This window comes from Branchiostoma floridae, chromosome 6 (genome assembly GCF_000003815.2).
Source record: "Branchiostoma floridae strain S238N-H82 chromosome 6, Bfl_VNyyK, whole genome shotgun sequence".
Taxonomy (NCBI): domain Eukaryota; kingdom Metazoa; phylum Chordata; class Leptocardii; order Amphioxiformes; family Branchiostomatidae; genus Branchiostoma; species Branchiostoma floridae.
In genome coordinates this window covers 16357758-16376762 of record NC_049984.1, presented here as the reverse complement: position 1 = coordinate 16376762, position 19005 = coordinate 16357758, and the positions used below count along the sequence as shown (strand labels likewise).

The 19005-nt window shown below is 41.5% G+C and overlaps 3 protein-coding genes across 3 annotated transcripts; 1 reads left to right on the top strand and 2 right to left on the bottom strand.

Annotated features, from left to right (window-relative positions):
* Positions 1 to 259: 259 nt before the first annotated feature.
* LOC118418612 lies at positions 260 to 5729 on the top strand. Its single transcript, XM_035824610.1, has 3 exons — positions 260 to 761; positions 4221 to 4418; positions 4866 to 5729. Exons 1-3 carry the CDS (start codon positions 598 to 600, stop codon positions 4957 to 4959), a joined length of 456 nt encoding a protein of 151 aa, XP_035680503.1. The 5' UTR covers positions 260 to 597; the 3' UTR covers positions 4960 to 5729.
* Positions 5730 to 7532: 1803 nt separating this feature from the next.
* LOC118417880 (protein C8orf37-like) lies at positions 7533 to 13317 on the bottom strand. Its single transcript, XM_035823631.1, has 6 exons — positions 13055 to 13317; positions 11210 to 11291; positions 10628 to 10686; positions 10152 to 10217; positions 9163 to 9311; positions 7533 to 8661 (listed from the first exon to the last, which is right to left on the bottom strand). Exons 1-6 carry the CDS (start codon positions 13183 to 13185, stop codon positions 8555 to 8557), a joined length of 594 nt encoding a protein of 197 aa, XP_035679524.1. The 5' UTR covers positions 13186 to 13317; the 3' UTR covers positions 7533 to 8554.
* Positions 13318 to 15001: 1684 nt separating this feature from the next.
* On the bottom strand, positions 15002 to 18756 carry LOC118417735. Its single transcript, XM_035823420.1, has 2 exons — positions 18455 to 18756; positions 15002 to 17062 (listed from the first exon to the last, which is right to left on the bottom strand). Exons 1-2 carry the CDS (start codon positions 18580 to 18582, stop codon positions 15724 to 15726), a joined length of 1467 nt encoding a protein of 488 aa, XP_035679313.1. The 5' UTR covers positions 18583 to 18756; the 3' UTR covers positions 15002 to 15723.
* Positions 18757 to 19005: the final 249 nt, after the last annotated feature.

Here is a 19005-nt window from a genome sequence, read left to right as displayed (position 1 = left end):
TACATTTGTATTTTCAAAATATTGCAGTTCGAAACGACCATCCGTCGACTTGTTATTCCTAAATATCCTGTTTTTAAAGACAACGGATATAGGTTACCCCGCGAATAAAGATAAACTAGCGTTAGATCTGGGAAATAGAATAAAATGTTTGGACGAGAGAAAGAAAATAGAAACATCACGGTGGACAAAATCGATGGAAGCAAACAAAAGGAGAGTTGACGTGAAACAGTAATTTCATATGGTTTGGCCCGTGATCATTTCGAACTGTTCGTGACCTTCGCCAGGAATGGGGTTGTCCTTCCTTCCCGAATTCCTCCGCTCGCCACGTGGCCACCTGCGTACCTCCTTTGTCTAAATAAAAGGCTGCCGCCGCTCGCTGGGAGCATAAGCATTACTCTTGTTGGAACCATACGTGGCTGAATAGTAGTATTCACTTCCGTCTTCGTTCGGTCAAAACTTTTACTTTAATCTCGGTCGGAAGTCTTCTAGCCGACCACATCCAGGTCCCATTAACTCAACAGTGAGTAAGCCTGTATATATATATTCCTCTATATACAGCACTGTGAAAGCAGTAGGGCTATTGAACACTACAGCAATATGAAGACGACGATTCTGATGAAAGTCTGGGCGATCCTCCTTCTCGTTGTGTTGGAGCGGACAGTGGAGGCGGCGCCGGCGGCGCACAGGGTCGCCCGTTCCGAAGAGGACTCAACGACATCCACCTACGAAGCCAGACTGGCAAGAATGAGATTCAACTGCTCGTAAGTATCTACATTTTCTGTAGAAAACATCATCTTGAACCTTTTGGGAGATTTTGGCGGACCTTAAGCGTCGTTTTGTCTATTTGGTAGAAGGACAGAGAACCAGAAGGACACTGCGTCGACGTCATTACCTTCAATTCAGCGTCAATACGTCTTCCGCTGTCCTCCCATACTAGAGAAATTTGAAACATACCATTTAGAAATTGGAGGATATTCGAAAACTCACGGCATTTCTATTGCTGCAACGTTACAGATGTACTTCAAGAAGACACTACTGTGACTACAGCTGAAAATGCAGAAGAAGTGAATAGCTATAGGAATATCCAATTGCAAAACACGTCTTGACTATGGCGAAGACGTCAAAACAAAAACGCAGATAGAATTCAGTTTTAAACCTTCCTGGACCTTAGGGAAATCCTTTTTTTAAAAGTGAATTTTTTTTTTGTTCGGGAAATCATAAAATGCCCTATGGCTTATAGAGAACGCTTTTTGTTGAAAGAGTCAGCAAGGTAGGCGTCATACTGCGTGTTATTTTTAGAGTTTGACACGCCATGCTATAGATGTCTGATGTCGCAGAAAGATACAAAGTGAGGCAAACTTATTACAAATATCACATAAAAGCCCTCATGGTGCCTTGGAATGGACTCTATGTGTTCTAATGGCGCACACAATCAGACGGCGGTAGGTTTTGTCACAGCCTGTTTGAAAATCATGCGATATCAAGATCGTACAACGACCTACGACAAATGTGACAGCACCCTAAAAAGGCTGGTACCCGGGCTATTATAAGTTCCATTACTCTCTATCTTATTTCATTCAAAACATTGTATTTGCTCTTTATAAACGGCAAGATGTTCTCTCAGCGTTTGTGAAAGCAAAAAAAAAAAAAAAATCTTAGGATATATCGGTAAACTACTGCCAGTAGGACAGACGGCATGTCCAAAATTAATGATGACGATTATTTGGAAACACTGACCCGAGAAGAATTTTGTAGCGTCGAAATATCTCGAAATGGCGAGACCAAATCTGTCCATGAAGGCACCAACCCTTATCAGTCGCGACACGTTTCAGTAACCTTCTAATATACGTATGTAATACAGTAAATAGATCTAGGTCAATCAGACAAACACTAAATGGCAGCACATGCTCAGTGGTCTATTATTAAACCTGGCATATGATTGATCATTCGGTAGACCTCGGTCAAGTCAAAGGTTCTGAAACTGCCCAAAAATGATCCTAAATCATGATGATCATGATCTGGAGATGAATTTTTGCTATGGGAGAAAAAACAAAAACATATTGAACGTTTACAAATGTTGAAAATGGAGCCTGGGCTGTTTATTAGTATTACGTCATATGACGTCATATGGTCCGTTCAGTCTTGCTGAGTCACAGTCCGAGATCCGGCATGCAGACCACAGACTGACGAGAACCAGATGAGGTCCTGTGACTGGTCATATGTCAGGTTATGCAGTGACCATTAAATATTGTTCGCACTGCACGTACACCCCTCAGCTCACGGAATCAAGCAGATGTTCGGAAGAAAGATCGCAATTTTTCTGACTGCTCTTCATATGTGACAAACACCGCTTCCAGAACACGTCAGAAAAACAAGCATACGTGTCAGCTGGATGAAAAAAAAGAGAAGAATTTGGCCAAATAGGGAAAAATTTGCCATTGGACTTCAGTCAGTCTTTTGCAGTCTATCCAGCTATCCGCCGGCCGGTTGGTTCCCTCCTTGACCAATGCAATAAACTCCTACTAGGCTTTTATTCCTACGTGGCCAAAGTCTCCTATTATAATTCGGCCAGGCGGGAGTCTGGTAGAGACTACAAAAAATGACCCCGCCAGAAAACGAGTGAAGTTTCTGTCCTTGACGAGCAAAAAATAAATTGATAATAGAAACCATATATTCCTAAAGGAAGCACAGCGTATGCTACAGTTGCAATGGGGAGCATATGTAACGTTTGATGAGACAAATACTTAACTTTTGTTGCTTTGCAAACCGTTAAAATGTCTCGTTTGAACAGGACATGCACAAAGACCTTTGGGCAACCGATGGGTGACCCAAAAGATCCCAAAACCATTGGTGAATGAGGTCATTGAGAGATCACCGAAAGATCTTGGAGATCATTGAAATATACTAGTAGTTTGAAGATCTACAGGACCATTGGGTGAAAGACCACACTCAGAACGGCATCTCAACGATTAAGCCTTAGTGTAAAACCACTCCGAAAACACATCTGATAAAGTTTAGTTGACAAGTGATGACTGGAAGGTCCTCGGGTGAAGGCCATGTAGTCCCCAGGGACGTGTCTTTATCATGGCGCTGTCTGCACCTCGTAAACAACCTGCCACCAAGGGGAGCAAAGAGGCATGCCACGCGTTCCGACTGCTTCCCTCACACAAACATTGGGAATATATGTGCTACCAACTATATAGACCATACAACATACATGTAGATAATTGAATACTTTATCGTAGGAAATAGTCAAAGTACAAAAATGCTTACGATGATTTTTTGTGTGATTTGGAAGCCCAAATCGATCTTTACCGCTGACAACATCGATCTAACCACGTACGAAATATCAACGCAATCCATCCAAATCATATTCTCCTATGAACACAGGCACGCGCGCATATAGAGTAAAAACTATACCTTAATTTTTCATATATGGATGTACCAAAACATTTTTATGGCAGACGTCCTTCTTTACGTCATAGTATTATTAGAGTACGTCATCAGGTTATTTGGCAAACAATGCAGGAAATGTAATCTTTACTGACAGGGTTTGGCACACGCACATTTCTCAGTGGATTCCTTTGTAAACGCTGTGTTTGCAAATTTTATCATCAACAGACTACCGCGTCGACAGAAAACAGAGACAAGAGCTCGAGAGAACGCTTAATCCTTATCTGATAGTACTTGTACTTCTGTCTTGTAAAACCTTTATCTAATAATAAGGACTAAGAAGTGTTGTGTTAGCAAAACCTGCGCAGACAACCCTAATCTCCAAGCAGATCCTACGGTAGCATACTGGATAGTATCAAAAGTTCGCGAAAGAGTGAAGCAGGGCTAGTATATCTCATGATATACGGTAGGATCCGATGCTTGGAGATCTTGATGACCCTACCTTTTTTATTGGGTCAGCCGCTAGTAGCGCTGGGAAGGGACATGATATTTTCAATCTAACATCTGAGTGAAGGAAATGTTGTAGACTAGTATCTTTTTCCAACATGGGACGTCTCATTTCTGTTTTTGTATTGTACAAAATTGTTATTGTACCATGTATATCTGTATATTTAGAACGTCATAATATTGAAAATACCAGTGCCCTGATACATTTCAGTTTTACATTGTTAAACCGCATTTGCTGGATCATTTCGGTCAACAAAAACAAAGGAACACATTTTTTTTCGTAGGCCTAACGCACATATGTTATCTTTGTCTGACTCCAGGCCTCCTTGGAGCCGTCAGTGTCAAACCAGCGACTCCATCATCTTTAAGAGAAGTCTGAAGGAGCAGGACCTCCTGGCGGCAGCGGCTGTCTCATCTGACAGCACCAGTGGAACAGCAGCTGTCTCGTCTGACAGCACCAGTGGAGCAGCAGAGCTCGAGGGCAATGGACAGCAGGACAGCACACAAAAATTGCTAAGGTATACAATTCAAAGCAAGTGCAGTACATCATGATCAATGATGTATATCTAACGTAATGCACAATCATCATCCATACCCTGGTTTGTGTTTAGTGTTGAACTGGATTTGATTGATCAATCAACCACCTTGCACAACAACTCTAACCTTACCCTCAGAAACCCCCAAACATTGTTTGATAAGAATAAGAATCTTCGAGGTTGCCTTGTTCTCAGTCTTGGGAGTTTGGAAGGACTTAGTTATGATCAGTAATTTTTGCACGGCTAAATCCTACGTAGATGAAAATGTCAACGGCGATAAAATAGACAAACACTGTGTACTGACAGTTTCGGAACGAGGACCACTGACGTTGGCTGAATCAGATATTTCCAAAATCGGAGGTTTTGAAGGTAATGTTATCCTTGATTTGAAGATTTCCTGACGTTCTTTATCTTATCTGTACTTCTCAGGCGGAGTACAGGGTCGGTGCGGGGACGGATGTCTCTACGGAAGATCCTACCATTCCTGCGGCTACACAAGAATCCCAGATACGGCGTTTTGTAACGCAAGATGTTCAAGGAAGAATCGGGGCCACCTCAACATTGCTCAGGGCAGCTGCAGTTTAGAAAAAAACAAAAAACAAGCGACGTATCACTTATACAGCAACGTACATGTGACCAATAAATTCGCGGCCACACTTAGAAATAAGGTGTCCATCTTTCTAATATTTGGGTGAGGTCGAGAGCTTTTGGTCACCTTTCGTGAATATCCAAACCTCCCTTTTGGAGCTGACTACTTTACATTACGCATTTCATACTTATGTAGGAATGTTTCGCACAAACTATATATGTCTTGATAGAATACTCTAAACGTTTAGGTAATAGGCCAGTGAAAGTAAAACATTGTTTAATAGAATTTTTTTTTACCAATGATTAGAAACCGATGTTTTTGGTGTTCCTTTTGTATTATTTATTTATATAGGAAGTTGTCATATAGGAATATTGGTTAGCCCTCAGATATGTAAGTTATACAAATTGATATGCAAATTCCACTGCTATTTTCTATCCAATGCTTGACGTATTTATCTAATTTATTTTTGATCATACAATGTTCATAATATTGATAACTGTCCTGTTATTTATGTTGGGATCGCCTACTAGGAATCTTCAAAAATTGCTTACAGGCAAAATGCAATTCCTAGATAAATAAATACAATAATTGTATGAGTGAGTTTATTGTTCACGATAATCAATGATATGATACGAGTGCTTTTTTTATCATTGTTTTAGAAATGCGTAATTTATTGAAAATAAACCACCAAGCTGCTTCAAAGATAATTTTGGTTTTTGTTTTCTTCTTACTTTCTCTTTACTTAGGCCACAGCAAGTAAATTTTATGGATGACATCCTCTGCAGACTGCAAAAATAGTGCGATAGGGCGAAAAAAAACAAGATGGGTGGAAAAAAACAAGATGACTATATTTTCAAAAATAGGCACCATAAAGTTGTGATGAATGTTGTAACAAGAATTGAAGGGACAAAACATGGTATCAGAGCCAACAAGGCATTCATTCCTGTATTCAAGACATGTACTGGTGTGGTAAAAGTGACACTAGTGTGGTAGACTGGCATCACCAACAAAATTGGTAACCACAATCATGGCTTCCATATTGGTGTCACTTTTACAACTATCCAATAAGTTTCATTTCTACAACTACAGCCCTGGGTACCTCGCAAGTGTCACTTCTACAAGTACAATTATTTGGCTACAATACAACATAATTGTTCATTTCGGTACTTTATCGTCATGTTGACCATCCCTGCAGAAGAAAAAATTCTTGTTTTTTTTTCTGAAATCAGGCGAAAATTAATGCACGCGCTGATGTCATCCATAAAATTTACTTGCTGTGGCCTTAGGGGAAAAGACAATGTGGTGGTCTTAGAATACCCAGTGGACTCATGTGTGTTAACATTACTGTAATGTACTGCAATTAAGTAGAGAACAAGCAAGTATTTCACAGTCTTTAATCTATAGCATGAAAGTAAAACAAAACCAGACCTTGCAACCTAACATACAATTTGTTTTGGCCTTTCAGCCAAAAGAATACAAAATTTTCCAATTCCACTCATTTTACTTGCACCCTATCAAAAATACAACCACACATTAATTATGTCCAACATAACACAAGAAAAAAAATTATCATCTGCATTGACAACTCATTAAACAGGATATCAATGTCTACAGCAAATAAAATATGAAGCATAAATGTAGCTTCAAAAGTCATAATCTACGTTTGCACGGAACCCTAAATGATATTACACATACCGGTAAATGTAACATTAACACAATATGTTTTACGGTTATCTACATGTAGTAAACTCACTACAGGATTTGGAGTATTACACTAAATACCGGTACCAGCTTTATTCCACCCATGCTAACTTTTATTTCACCACTGCTAGTACTTAACCTTTACCATACAGCTTCACCTTCTAATACAATACAAATTGGAGCCAGGAGGCTGTAACTCAGCATGGAAAGGGTTAAATCATGTACAACTACTGTTCACAGTTTGGACATCCATGTCACAAAAATCAAATCAACCAGACATACATGGTTGGCCATGCAAGTTTGGACAAGTCCACTGGCCTGATTGCCTATGTTGTGAACGTGTTGATTAAGCATGTGCATATCCTATCATATACTAGTACTTGCCCGATTGGGGATGATTTTTCAATAGATATTCATCCACAAGCCTGACGTAAGTCTGCTTTAAAGTGTTTTTTTAAACTAAAAAATTAAAATAATTTCTTTGCGGGAAATGAAAATGCATACAAATACATTGTATACAATACAATACAATACATCATTAAATTTGGGGTCAGTGAAAAGTTGTTTTGGGCGATTGTAGTTTTTATGTACTTGCCATCTAGGGCAGGTGAATTTTTGCAAAACTTGACATCTAACCCTGACATGGTAATTAACTATTTACTTCATATTCGATTTCCCAATATTCTTTCCAGTGTCTCCACCCTTGATTCAAAATCTGAAGTAGATAGAAAAATTTCCTCTTACAATAAGCATGTTTTCGCCATCCTTCAAACTATTAAATTCAACAGCTTTATGCTGTTATCTTTAAATCTGCATGACTAGGACTGTGGCATTACCAAACTACACTACATCACCAATAGCAGCATTCGTTTTAACTTTCTACCAAATGACTAACAGTTTAACTATACATTTGCACATTCACAATTGCCGGTGATGTATACATTTTGGTCCTTTTCTTCAAGTTTAGATCATGTATGTACAGGCACAGTGGTGTGAAGAAGTGAGAAGTATCTACGGTTTGTTTGAAACCTGAGGTGCATCAAGCCAAGGAAAAGAAAACATTGTCTATACGATAGTATCATCAATACACCAACTCCATAGCAACATGCGTCCCCAGCTAAACGTGGGAATGCAAAATGAAAACACAGAAAACATAGAGTGCAAGTTAAACAGTCACACACTGGATGGACATGCTGCCACTTTTTCATTGGTCAAACCACTAATTGCCATCCTCTCATTGGTTAAGGTTAAAATGGCTAATTGTGATGGACAGTCAAGATTGGTCTATAGGACATTACAGAACACTACACCATTTCTTAGGCTGAAGTGATTGACACATGACTCGGGTACCAATAGTTCTTATGGAATGTTCAGTTGAATATACACTTTACAGATAAAGGTAAATAGATTGGTCTGCCCTCCAGCAAGTAACAATGCTTTCATTAGACATGAACATTTCCTGTTTTTTACCAGGATATTTTCAGTTTGGCCCCACCAATAGCCCCAAACTGACTGTCCATCACAATTAGCATTTCAACCAATGAGAGAATCCTAATTACTAGTTTGACCAATGAGAGAGTGGCTGCATTTTTTTATGTTTCTATATTGCATTTCTACATTTTGAAGAAGCAGGAGGGGGTCATAGTATCATGGCCCTGTCCACCTCTACTTTCTGATCACAAAAAACATTATAGAAATGCAGCCACTCTCTCATTGGTCAAATCACTAAGCTACCACTCTCTCATTGGCTGAACTGATAATTGTCATGGACACCTAGGATGGGTCTATTCCCCAGTACTGACTAAACTTGCAGTTCCCTGCTATCCTGCTAGGAGGCATGTTTTCCACAGACCCATTTGAAGTCTGTTTTCTTCTGAATGTCTACAAGGTCTTGCACTGATGTCCACTTGCACTGGCAAGCATAGGCCCTGCTTCCTGTAGATACATAAAACATAAGAGAAAATATGTTATCAGACGCTCTGTGTTAAGCACAAAAATACATGTCATCATATGTTTGACTATACTGTTGATATGAGTATGGCTTTTTAAGTATAGACCAATCAAAAAGCCCCAACCTATCTAAACTTTAAATACAAAATAAAAGGATTAAATCCAGACTTTCTCCCATTGGTTGAATCATTAATTGCCATGCTACAATTGGTTGAACTGTTAATTGTGATTGGCAGTCAGGATAAGTCAATTGACTGAAGTTTTGCAGAATACATGTGAGCAACATGCAGTAGACAGAATAGATGCATAGAATTACTGATTTCTTTTCAATAGTGGGTTTTGAAATAAGTATCCACTCTTTCTGCCTGTATGGTATTCATAAAAATTTAATAATCATGACAAAAAATCTTTCAACATCTTATATATATTGTAAATTTTGGAGAATCAACATTAATACTTCAGAAATATTTCAGCAAAATTTCTCACCTTTTCTTTTGTTAAGTTTGGCCTTGAGTTTACCGAAATCAGGGACGTTATTTCTGAAGAACAGGTACTCGCACGAAGCATCCCACTCATAGTTGTCATAAAACACGACGCGAAAGTCACAGTCCGTACAGCGTAGCTGATCACATGATCTAGTGAACAAAAACATCATGGACAATTAGAATTAGAAACATGTATCAGAGATTTCTAGTTCGATACATCTCAGGACTCGAAATACCACCTGCATATGCATGTTAGTGCAGGTAAAATTGGAGCTGTGCAGGTATTTCTGGTGTCTACCTGCACCTAACCTGCACTGGTCCATGTACTGTGATTTAACATAAATGTCCTATGATGTAGGTGTATGTGGATTGTTATTAGCTGCATTGACTGTTGCCACCTATTAGTTATAAAAGAAAACATAGCAATGGTTCCTCAACAATTTTAGTATGACCCATACTTCCTAAATTCAGAGTGGTGCAGGTAAAGTTTGTCTGGTGCAGGTAATTCTCAATGTTACCTGCACCAGTGCAGGTATGCGGAAAAAAGTATTTCGAGCCCTGCATCTTATATCCATAAACATACAAGTAAAGCTACCTCCATACTAAAAACATGATGATCCATCAACCCCTCCTTAAGCAATCCTCTTGAGCAAAAACAACCCCTGCATTTATAGAACAAGCTGCTAGGGGACTCAAACCAACGCCACTTCTTCTTGTGTACAAGAGCTATCTTCCACCTGAAAATTGTAACCACAGCTTATCCAGAACCTGATATCAAAACCAGAAGTTTCACTGCAATACTAAGGAAAGCCAATAACATACAAACACACAAAAGCTGATCAATACTGCCAATCTTGTTGGCCAACAGACACACACAAACAGCATCATAAACATAACCTCCATTCAGGTAATAATGGAATAGCTTTGAACACACACACAAAAATGCATCCTTTCATATAGTTCTTTGTTCAATGCTAGTGTAAAGATTACCTTTGGTTCATACTGCTGCCCAGGCCCATGGCATGCTTGCTTCCTCCTAGGTACAGCACTGCACATCTGTCACAGGAAATAACAAGAGTTAAGTTCTTACCTCCACGACAAATGGAGATATTGTTTTGGCATGTCCGTTTGTGTGTCCTTGTGTGTTTATGGATATGGATGGTGATATTTGGTGTGGGTGAGTCTTAGGTTCCTAGAGGCTATCCTTGGTACTGCAGCAGACCTTTGCTTCGTCCTGGACATATTGCAACCATGTTATACATGTACAGGTATTAGCCAAGTAACATAAATACTCGTGTTATTGTATTTGGACTGTGCTAGTTAAACATGTATACATTGACTAGTAGTACAGGTAGACCTAGGAAACACCTCCACAGCTGCAATTTCACCTGCCCTAATCTGCAAATGACGTATTTCAAGCACTAATAAACAAAGTATTGAAGACAAGACATGTATTGAATAATCACCTTCTTTTCCCTTCTGCTCCTCTTGGAGTCCTGGGGGAGTTCTGAGCTGGTGCCTTGTCCTACAGATGGAATAGAGAATATGCTTGCCTCATACTAGTCATAGAACATAGCTCTCAAGAGAGAAGAAACACATAACAAAACTTTTCCTGGTGTAAGTACATGAAAACATTATGTCAGAATTTTGATGGTCTAAGGTGTGGATTAAGGTGACTGCAGGTGTTTACTGTAGTGTGAGGTGGCTACAAGTGTCTGGAGTGGCCTCAGGTGACTGCAGGTGTTTTGTGTGGTGTCAGGTGGCAGCAGGTTTTTAGTGTGCTGTCATTTGACTGCAGGTGTCTGGTGTGGCATCAGGTGACAGCAGGTGTTTGGTGTGACATCAGGTGACTGCAGGTGTTCGGTGTGGCATCAGGTGACTGCAGGTGTTTGGTGTGGCATCAGGTGACATCAGGTGTTTGGTGTGGCATTTTCTAACTACAGGTGCATGTTTGGTGTGGCATTTTCTAACTACAGGTGCATGTTTGGTGTGGCATCAGGTAACTACAGGTGTTAAGTGTGGTGTCAGGTGACTACAGGTGCCCTTACCACTAATGGTTCCAGAGGTTCAGGTGCTTCACAGATGTCATCTATCATGGCATCTAGGTCAGCGTCACCTGTTGACTTCTTCCTACAAGTTAAAAACAAAAAATGCAAAAGTTACACCATAGCTGTTTCAACAGACATAGCTGCACTGAATGACTGATGTCAAAAAAATTTTGTAACAGAAAATCACATACTAGAATTGATGCAGAAAGGAAAATATTGATTTTGAAGGAAATATCATTATATTGTATCAAACCATTGAGTTATGCAATGTTTCAGGTTTTCTTGAACATCACTTTCTTTCAAGTACAATCAGGGCTCGAAATACTGGGTGCATGTGCACCCAGGTGCACCCAAAATTGGAGCTGTGCACCCAATTTTTTTCTTACGTTTATGTATGTAACCATGGTCAATATTGACCGAAGGAGGCCATATATATGTATGTAAAGATATCAAAGTATGCTAGTCTACATCATATTCTTGACAGTGTTAGTGTTAGAAAGATAATAAAAAATTTCTGTCATGGTACTTGTTTAAGAATTTCATAGCTTGTAACTAAGTTTTATTATTAGGTTATTACTTAAATTTAAGTAGTGCACCCAAAAAATTTTTGGTGCACCCAATTTTTCAAGCTCGGTGCACCAGTGCACCTAATCCCAAAAATGAATTTCGAGCCCTGACAATGTTATTGTGCCTTTCCAATGAATCCGATAAACAGACATTCTAGATATCTTTTTTTGTACAGGGCTTCTAAATCAAAATGTGCGGGACTATTTCTAAAATTTAAAATCATATATATAGTATTACACACAACATAGGACTGTCAGAAAAGTCAGCTGATCAGAAAAGTTAACAATTGTCCACCCCAAACATCTGCTTGTAGACGTCACTTCATTTACACTTGGTATATCCGATTACCTTGTTTTGTCACTGACAAACCCGTTATTTATAGCTACAGATAAGGGTGCCCGCCTGTTAAATCATTCATTACATTTTCTCTAGGAATTGTAGAGAAGACAGCTGGCCATTCTTTACCCCCAAGGGCATGTCAGATATAATTCTACCTCAAGACAATCAGCATAATTGACCGAGTCTCAAACGACTGGTCATACCATTCTCTTTCAGTGACATGGCTTTTATCATGCAGATAACACTGATTGCTGTGAAAACAGAGAGTCACAACTCAAACGACTTGAACACCTGGCCGACGCCCCGTTCGCTAGGCAACCCAGATAAACAGGTGTTACAGGTCAGAGGTCAAGGCAAGAGTTACTAGAAGTACTAGATCCTTGGCCAGTTTACAAGACATAATATCACGTGTTGGCTTATGTTACTGATTATTGGTAGATGTTACATAGGACCAGAGTTAAGGTTGTGAACTTCAAAACACACATTGCAAATGATTTGACAAAGGATTCTATTTTAGAAACGTGGGATTGTCCCAAAGTAAGAAGGCAACGTTATAATATAAATGTTAGTTGTTATTAGAAAAATTATGATCTATTGTCAGCCTAGAAATTCTAGTACGTATACTGTAGTTATTGCAGAGGAAACAAAAGTATGCTAATGTTAGTATTACTATGATATCTATTAGGACTAGGTTATGGACGAAATTAAATTTCTTTTGTAAGTTGCATGCATTGCAGTTTTCAGGGTGACGCCCCCCTCCCACCTTGTAATAAAAGGCAGTGTTCTTTTAAAGTAACCATTAAACAGAATGCATTCTCGGCTCAACTACAATAGTTTTCTGTGTGTTTGTCAATACCACTTGAAATATTTTCAATGTGTCCTTTTCTTTTCTTGGAAGCGTCAAAGATTTAACTGGCCTCGACCCCCCTTTCTTCTTACCTGGATGGGACATTCGGATTTGTTTTAGACACCGGCGTCTTCGCCTTCTTGGCGACACCTCCAGATTTCTCCTTCTTCTCAAGAAACTTCGTCTCCACCTCGTCCAGGAGGTCGTCTATGTCGTCAGCCATGTCAGCGTTCACGGAAGGCCCCTCTTTGACGATAAATCAGCTCATTGTCGTTGGTAAAAATGTTTTATCTGTCTCTACCACTTGTAACTACAGTTGCCAATGGCGGTGAAAAAGGCGCAGCGTTCTGTACCGCAGATTCGAAGCAGTTTTCCTTTCAAGCAACATTTTCGTACAAAAACTAAGGAATCTCATTTTTGCTACAGTAAATCAAGTTCTAAATTTAACGAGGCATGAATTAGTGGAAGGGATCGCGGATTAGGTTCGGCTTTTGTTACAGGAGAAAAAGAAATTTATTGTGCAACTCGTATATTGGTGATAAGATTACATGCACTTTGTAACCTTCTCGCTAGTCGGCACTCATGCACGGCCCTGCTGTTAGCTTTCCCCGAGCCGGAAGATTAGCAGGTGTTACTCTCACTTGTCCGTTTGCGTCTTGGTAACAAACATAATGCTTCGACATACAAGACACAGTATCAAATCTTTTGCCACTTTGGTCTCTGTTCAAATATGTGAGGTGAAGAAAAAGTTCATAGGCCCCACAGATCTAAATCAATGACTACCGTACCTGACGTTAACGTTAACCACCAGCGTTTTCCTCCTCTCTGATTTCTTATGCAAAACTCTACATCTTCTAAGCTTCCTTCACCCTAAACACTTAACATCGCGCCACGGCCGAACATAACGCCATGGCTCACCATTCCTATATTTGCCCCCGGCACAATTCTTGAATGACATGTAGCTGCGCTTACTCCTCCCATAGTACCGTCGAGTATTCTCCAAGCAGAGGTTGGGTCGCGGAGATACAGTAGTGGTCGGAATTATTACCGATTTTCTCCCCTCTATCTTCGCGACCCAACCTCTACATTCGAGGCCCCTATCACGCGCCCCACATCACCAGTCCCTGGAATAGTAGAAATTGGCCAAAAAAGACAGTACCACATCTGTAGTTTTGCGCCGGTCGCCGACCAGTGCGTTAACTGACTCTGTCTATTTGGCCAATTTTAGGTGACTGTTTTCGGCGACATGTGTAAGTTATAGATAGCAACTCGAGATAGTAAGTTCCTCAGTGACAATTCCATGTGTAACACTGGGACTGGGTTGCTACTATGGTGTAATGTAATGATGTGTAACATTTCATTGCTGAAAAGGAAAGAAAACAGATAAGCATATATGTATATATGCATGCATCCTAGCAGAGAGAAAGCTCATCTTATATAATCAAACAAAAGATTAATATCATTATGTCAATCATAAATGTGCAACATATAAAGTATCAGTTCACAACATTTTGTTCAAAACAACGTTTTCATTTCCTATAATGACTAAACATACAAACCAATTTTTTGAAGATTGTAAAGTACAAAATGTAACATAGCATAGCTTTATGCAATACACAGTAACATTACAATCTATGGAATAACCCATACGTAGTATGGATGAGAGTTCGTACTAAGACAAACATGACAACACACAACACAACACAACACATCACTTTCAATCACTATAGTGATCAGAAGTACATTTGTTCCCTTGTTAATTCGATTATGTGAATGACATCAATACGAGCACATCGATGTTCGTCCGTTTCTAAAAAGAAAATTGCTACTATACCGTAAATCGTACAAGGTTGCAGCAAAAAAAGAGCAAATATATACAATCAATGGCGAAAAGAAATATAATGAATACGGATACTAATGTTGAAAAATGCCAAGGTTGATTTCAAAGCAAAAGAACCACACTCTGTGTGTGTCTAGCCATTTGATCAACCTTCCTATCCACTTAAATTTCAAAATGAAGGTACTTTTTGGTCAAACCGTTTTTTTTGCACACTCGTATCGATTTTGAGGTTCCCAGACAGTGGAAGTCATCAATATGATAAAATCAACATGGACTAAATTGCAAATGGTATCGTATCTCATCTCATCTTCAACAGATGAATTGTGAATATGGAAATATACGTGCTATTATAGCACAAGATATACTGTGCTTTTGTTATATATTCTGCCCCAGAGGGTTAATATGCAAGCCTTAGTTAGGATGTCCACATCCAACATCTTCGCAATGCACTTCTTGAAATCTATTGCATTTTGGGAGTATTCCTGAGCAAAGACGTGTCAATGTTGAGACGAAAACTAATACAACCATTGCAACACAAAAGTTTTTTAAAATCACACGCTAATCAAAGCCATGCTCTGTTAATAGCACAATGCCAAGTCCTGAAATCATGGCAATCTCAAAATGGGATAGCCTATTGCCTGAAACTAAAGATTTGATAGGCTCTTTCACACTTCCGAGTACGCATGTGCAGTGACAGGAATTGTGGGTAATATGTCAAAGGTGAAAGCCCCTGACATGTAAACAGTTCTCGTCTCGAATATTGTCTCAATTTGCATAACGATGTCCAGACGTGCTTTTTTATGTCTAAGGGGCCTTATATCCTTTGACATATCACCCTTACATAATTCCTATCGCTGCACATGCGTACTCATAAGTGCTTATGCGGTATATCGAACAGTTCGAGGTGAAGGAGTGTCCTGTTCATCCCTCATTTTTGAGACACTCCTGGATTTCTGACAGGATCTTCTTGTCGTCAGCCAGCTTGTCAAACTTCTCCAGATCAAACGACCCGTCCGGTCGGGTCAGGCTGCGACACATCTTGTCGATCGCCGTCGTCGCCATGACAGTCTGGACGAAGCCGTCCACCAGCTCGTCCAGCCCGAGACCCTGTTTATCGAAATCTTCCCAATCCACGGTTAGGAGCTTGTCTACGTCGGATTGTCGGTCAGCGTCGGCTTCCCAAGCGGTTAGGCTGTCGTCTAGAGACAGATTCGTGCCGAGGTAGTTCCACGAAGGTGCGGTGACGTCATCCACTTGGTCTGGTAAAGGTCGATCCGCTCGCCTGCTGAACGAGCAAGTCGGCCTGAATCCGCTAGGTGTCGCATGGACCATCAGCCGCATGTCGAAGACGTACCTGTTGCCGTCCTTGTCCGGTACGGTTCCAGCGTGGTGCCACTGGGAAGTCGACCAGTTCTCGTGCCCGATCAGGCTCTGGACGATGAACCTCTCGTACCCAAGGTCCTGTGCCAACACCTCGTCTAGCTCCTTCTGTGACGTCACCGTGTAGATGCCGTGGCCAGAGTTGCTGAAGGGATTCTTGATGACGGCTTTCCCGCCGACAGTTTTCACCACTGCCGGGAGCTGCTCCTTGGTGACGCCTATGAACGTGCGTGGCGTGCGGATGCACAGGCCGCTCCTCTCCTGATGCTTGTTGAACTCCTCGTACGCCCTTGCCGCCATGAGCTTGTTCCTAGCGCCGGCCAGACAGCAGGAGATGGGGTTGAGGAGAACCGTCTTGGTGGTGAGAGGGATGCGCGTCCACGGTTTCTGTGTGACGTAACGGAACGCCGCTCTGATGGCGTGCCACTGACCTTCCTCGTCCTTGACTTCCATGACCCCGTCCGTCCAGCGCATGGTCTGCTTCTCCGGGGGTTGGTCGATGCGACTCTCCACGACGAACACGGGCTCCTGCGTCAGGTCGGCCAGCGCCAACTTGTACCCGCCGTTCTCAAACACGCTGTCGTCGTGCACGAGCGCGATTGGAGCATCACGGAGGGCCGCATCACATTTCCCGCCAATGACGTCACGGAAGGTCTCGCCCATGAGTTTGTGGTAGCCACTGTCCATCCCCGTACCGCCGTGCGGCATGTACTTCTGTCCGCAGGGACACGAGTTGACCTCCAGGACCACCATCTCGCGCCGCCCGGCAGCGGTCACACACGGGAAGAGGTCCGCCCCGGCCCAGCGGAAGTGTTCCGGCTGGTACGACAGAACCTCCCGTACAGCGTCAGGACTGATGTCTTTGTGCGTGGCGCAGTATCTGTAAGAAAAGGGTAATTGGCAAACGTCATTTTTTTTCGAAGAAGCATTATAACTCTAAATGTCCCTGCTACATTTACACAGGGATTGCTAGCCCTCCCTCCTTTCAGTAACGGTACTCGAGGTACCTCCTTTTACTTCCCTTCCGAAAGATGGCTGCAACCCTAACCGAGGAGCCCTATCCAGGATTGAACCGGTACCAACTAAATGGAAAGAAGAGCACAACTCTGAAACTGCTACCAAGGACATTTGCCATTGTTTACCGTGTGTTAAAACGTTTGTCCGAAACAACGATGACATGTAATGAAGCGACGCCCGCCGTTTCAAATTGCCCGGCACTGCTGCCGTCGTCGGTTTGGAAATGTGACTGCTCAGTATTTCCACCACACCACCCCAAACCCCAACCCGCACCTCTAGCACGGCACCTAGGCCATGGCTATCGCTAACGGCGGTGTTCGGCTCAGAACAAAGTGGTCCCAGGTTCTAATCCTGTCATGTCACATACTAGTACCGTATCCCCTTAGGATAAGGCATTACGGCATTTCCTCACTCCACCCATATATAATAGCCAGGTGCTAAAATGGGTACCTGACTTCAGTTGGGGAGGTACAAGGCCTCAAACTATCAATGGCACTGCCTTTACCTTTTGTCTGTCCTTTGTATGTGGCACTGCCACAGTAAGTTATACAGTACCGCATTGTCCATGTCTGTCTAAACGTAACATTTAAAACTTGTGGTCCCCAAGTCTTTGACTTTGCCTACCCGGGGCCTAGCGCTAGCCTCTATAGCAGGCTCTCTATGGCCATTTTTGGCCATTTCTTTTTGTACTGGGTCGCTGATTGCTGGCCTTTTCTGACAGCGCCTGGATTCGCTACACCCCATACATACGACGTACCCGGAGGCATTAGCCGTCCCTGAAACGCATATCAAATCATGACAGCCGACCGGTCCGACTGGACTACTTTAACTGCCTCGTGCTTTACACGACTACGGAGAATTTAGATATAAGATTAAGTTGTTGGGAAATTTGCCTGCCATACCTCACAGGTAGACCGAGTTCCTCCTTGTAAAATTTCTCATTACGAACACGTATAAGCGAATTACGAATAGATCTTGCTCACTCAATTGGGATATGAGTTTAAAGCCATTGGCAACAAACAAACATTGCCTATGTTATGGCGTTGTTGTGATAAGATATGCCGTTTCTTCCAAATACATATAACGTTCTAACGTTAGCAAGCAATGTAACTGTAAGTTGTAGAGGATCCGTCGAGTTTTAGTAATGGTTTGTTGCATAGTTCCCTAGTCAGCTGAATTTGCCATATACAAGTATATTGTTAACACGTTTTAAGCACAACAAAAGCACACCAGGTGTCCAAGATGGCACTCCTACCTGGATACGATCTGTTCCTTGTCTAGTTGTAGAAACTCCGCGACTGTAGGGTGTAGACGGGACCCCTGCAACACCGGGTGGAGAAAGCTAAACGGGCGGGAATCCCTAGGATAAACCACGTACGCCATGGCAGACAGAACAACGAGGAGTTCAAAACTCCGCAGACGACAGTGTGACTGGTTGCCTTCTCAGGTGAAAATGGCGGGAAAATCCCTTTCATCAAAGAGGCTTGAGTATCAGTATCCCTTTCAGGAGCCGTATTGTGTACACCTGTGGTGTGATGCGTTCATATTGAACAAGATGTCGGGGAGTAACAGTATACCTTTCTCAAAGGCGGCGTTATAAAGATATAAAGCACCTTCCAACTATCAAATAATTCTCTTATCAGAGTGGTCAGACGACTTGGCTTTCTCATGGATAGAACAGGTAAACAAACGGTGCTCAGATTTATTTGTAACGCAACTTGAAAAGTAACCACTAAGCAAGACGTCAGAAGAAAAGAAAAGACCATGACACCTGAGACATCAGGTCAGACGGTATATAGATAACAT

What these genes read in the sequence shown, in the direction of transcription:
- LOC118418612 (XM_035824610.1), top strand. Translation starts at nt 598, where the DNA reads ATGAAGACGACGATTCTGATGAAAGTCTGGGCGATCCTCCTTCTCGTT. An exon ending in AGAATGAGATTCAACTGCTC is followed by an intron (nt 762 to 4,220) that starts GTAAGTATCTAC and finishes GTCTGACTCCAG; the next exon opens with GCCTCCTTGGAGCCGTCAGT. An exon ending in AGCACACAAAAATTGCTAAG is followed by an intron (nt 4,419 to 4,865) that starts GTATACAATTCA and finishes TGTACTTCTCAG; the next exon opens with GCGGAGTACAGGGTCGGTGC.
- LOC118417880 (XM_035823631.1), bottom strand. Translation starts at nt 13,185, where the DNA reads ATGGCTGACGACATAGACGACCTCCTGGACGAGGTGGAGACGAAGTTT. An exon ending in AATCCGAATGTCCCATCCAG is followed by an intron (nt 11,292 to 13,054) that starts GTAAGAAGAAAG and finishes TTTAACTTGTAG; the next exon opens with GAAGAAGTCAACAGGTGACG. An exon ending in CAAACTTAACAAAAGAAAAG is followed by an intron (nt 8,662 to 9,162) that starts GTGAGAAATTTT and finishes ATGTATCTACAG; the next exon opens with GAAGCAGGGCCTATGCTTGC.
- LOC118417735 (XM_035823420.1), bottom strand. Translation starts at nt 18,582, where the DNA reads ATGGCGTACGTGGTTTATCCTAGGGATTCCCGCCCGTTTAGCTTTCTC. An exon ending in AAGGAACAGATCGTATCCAG is followed by an intron (nt 17,063 to 18,454) that starts GTAGGAGTGCCA and finishes CTTTTCTTACAG; the next exon opens with ATACTGCGCCACGCACAAAG.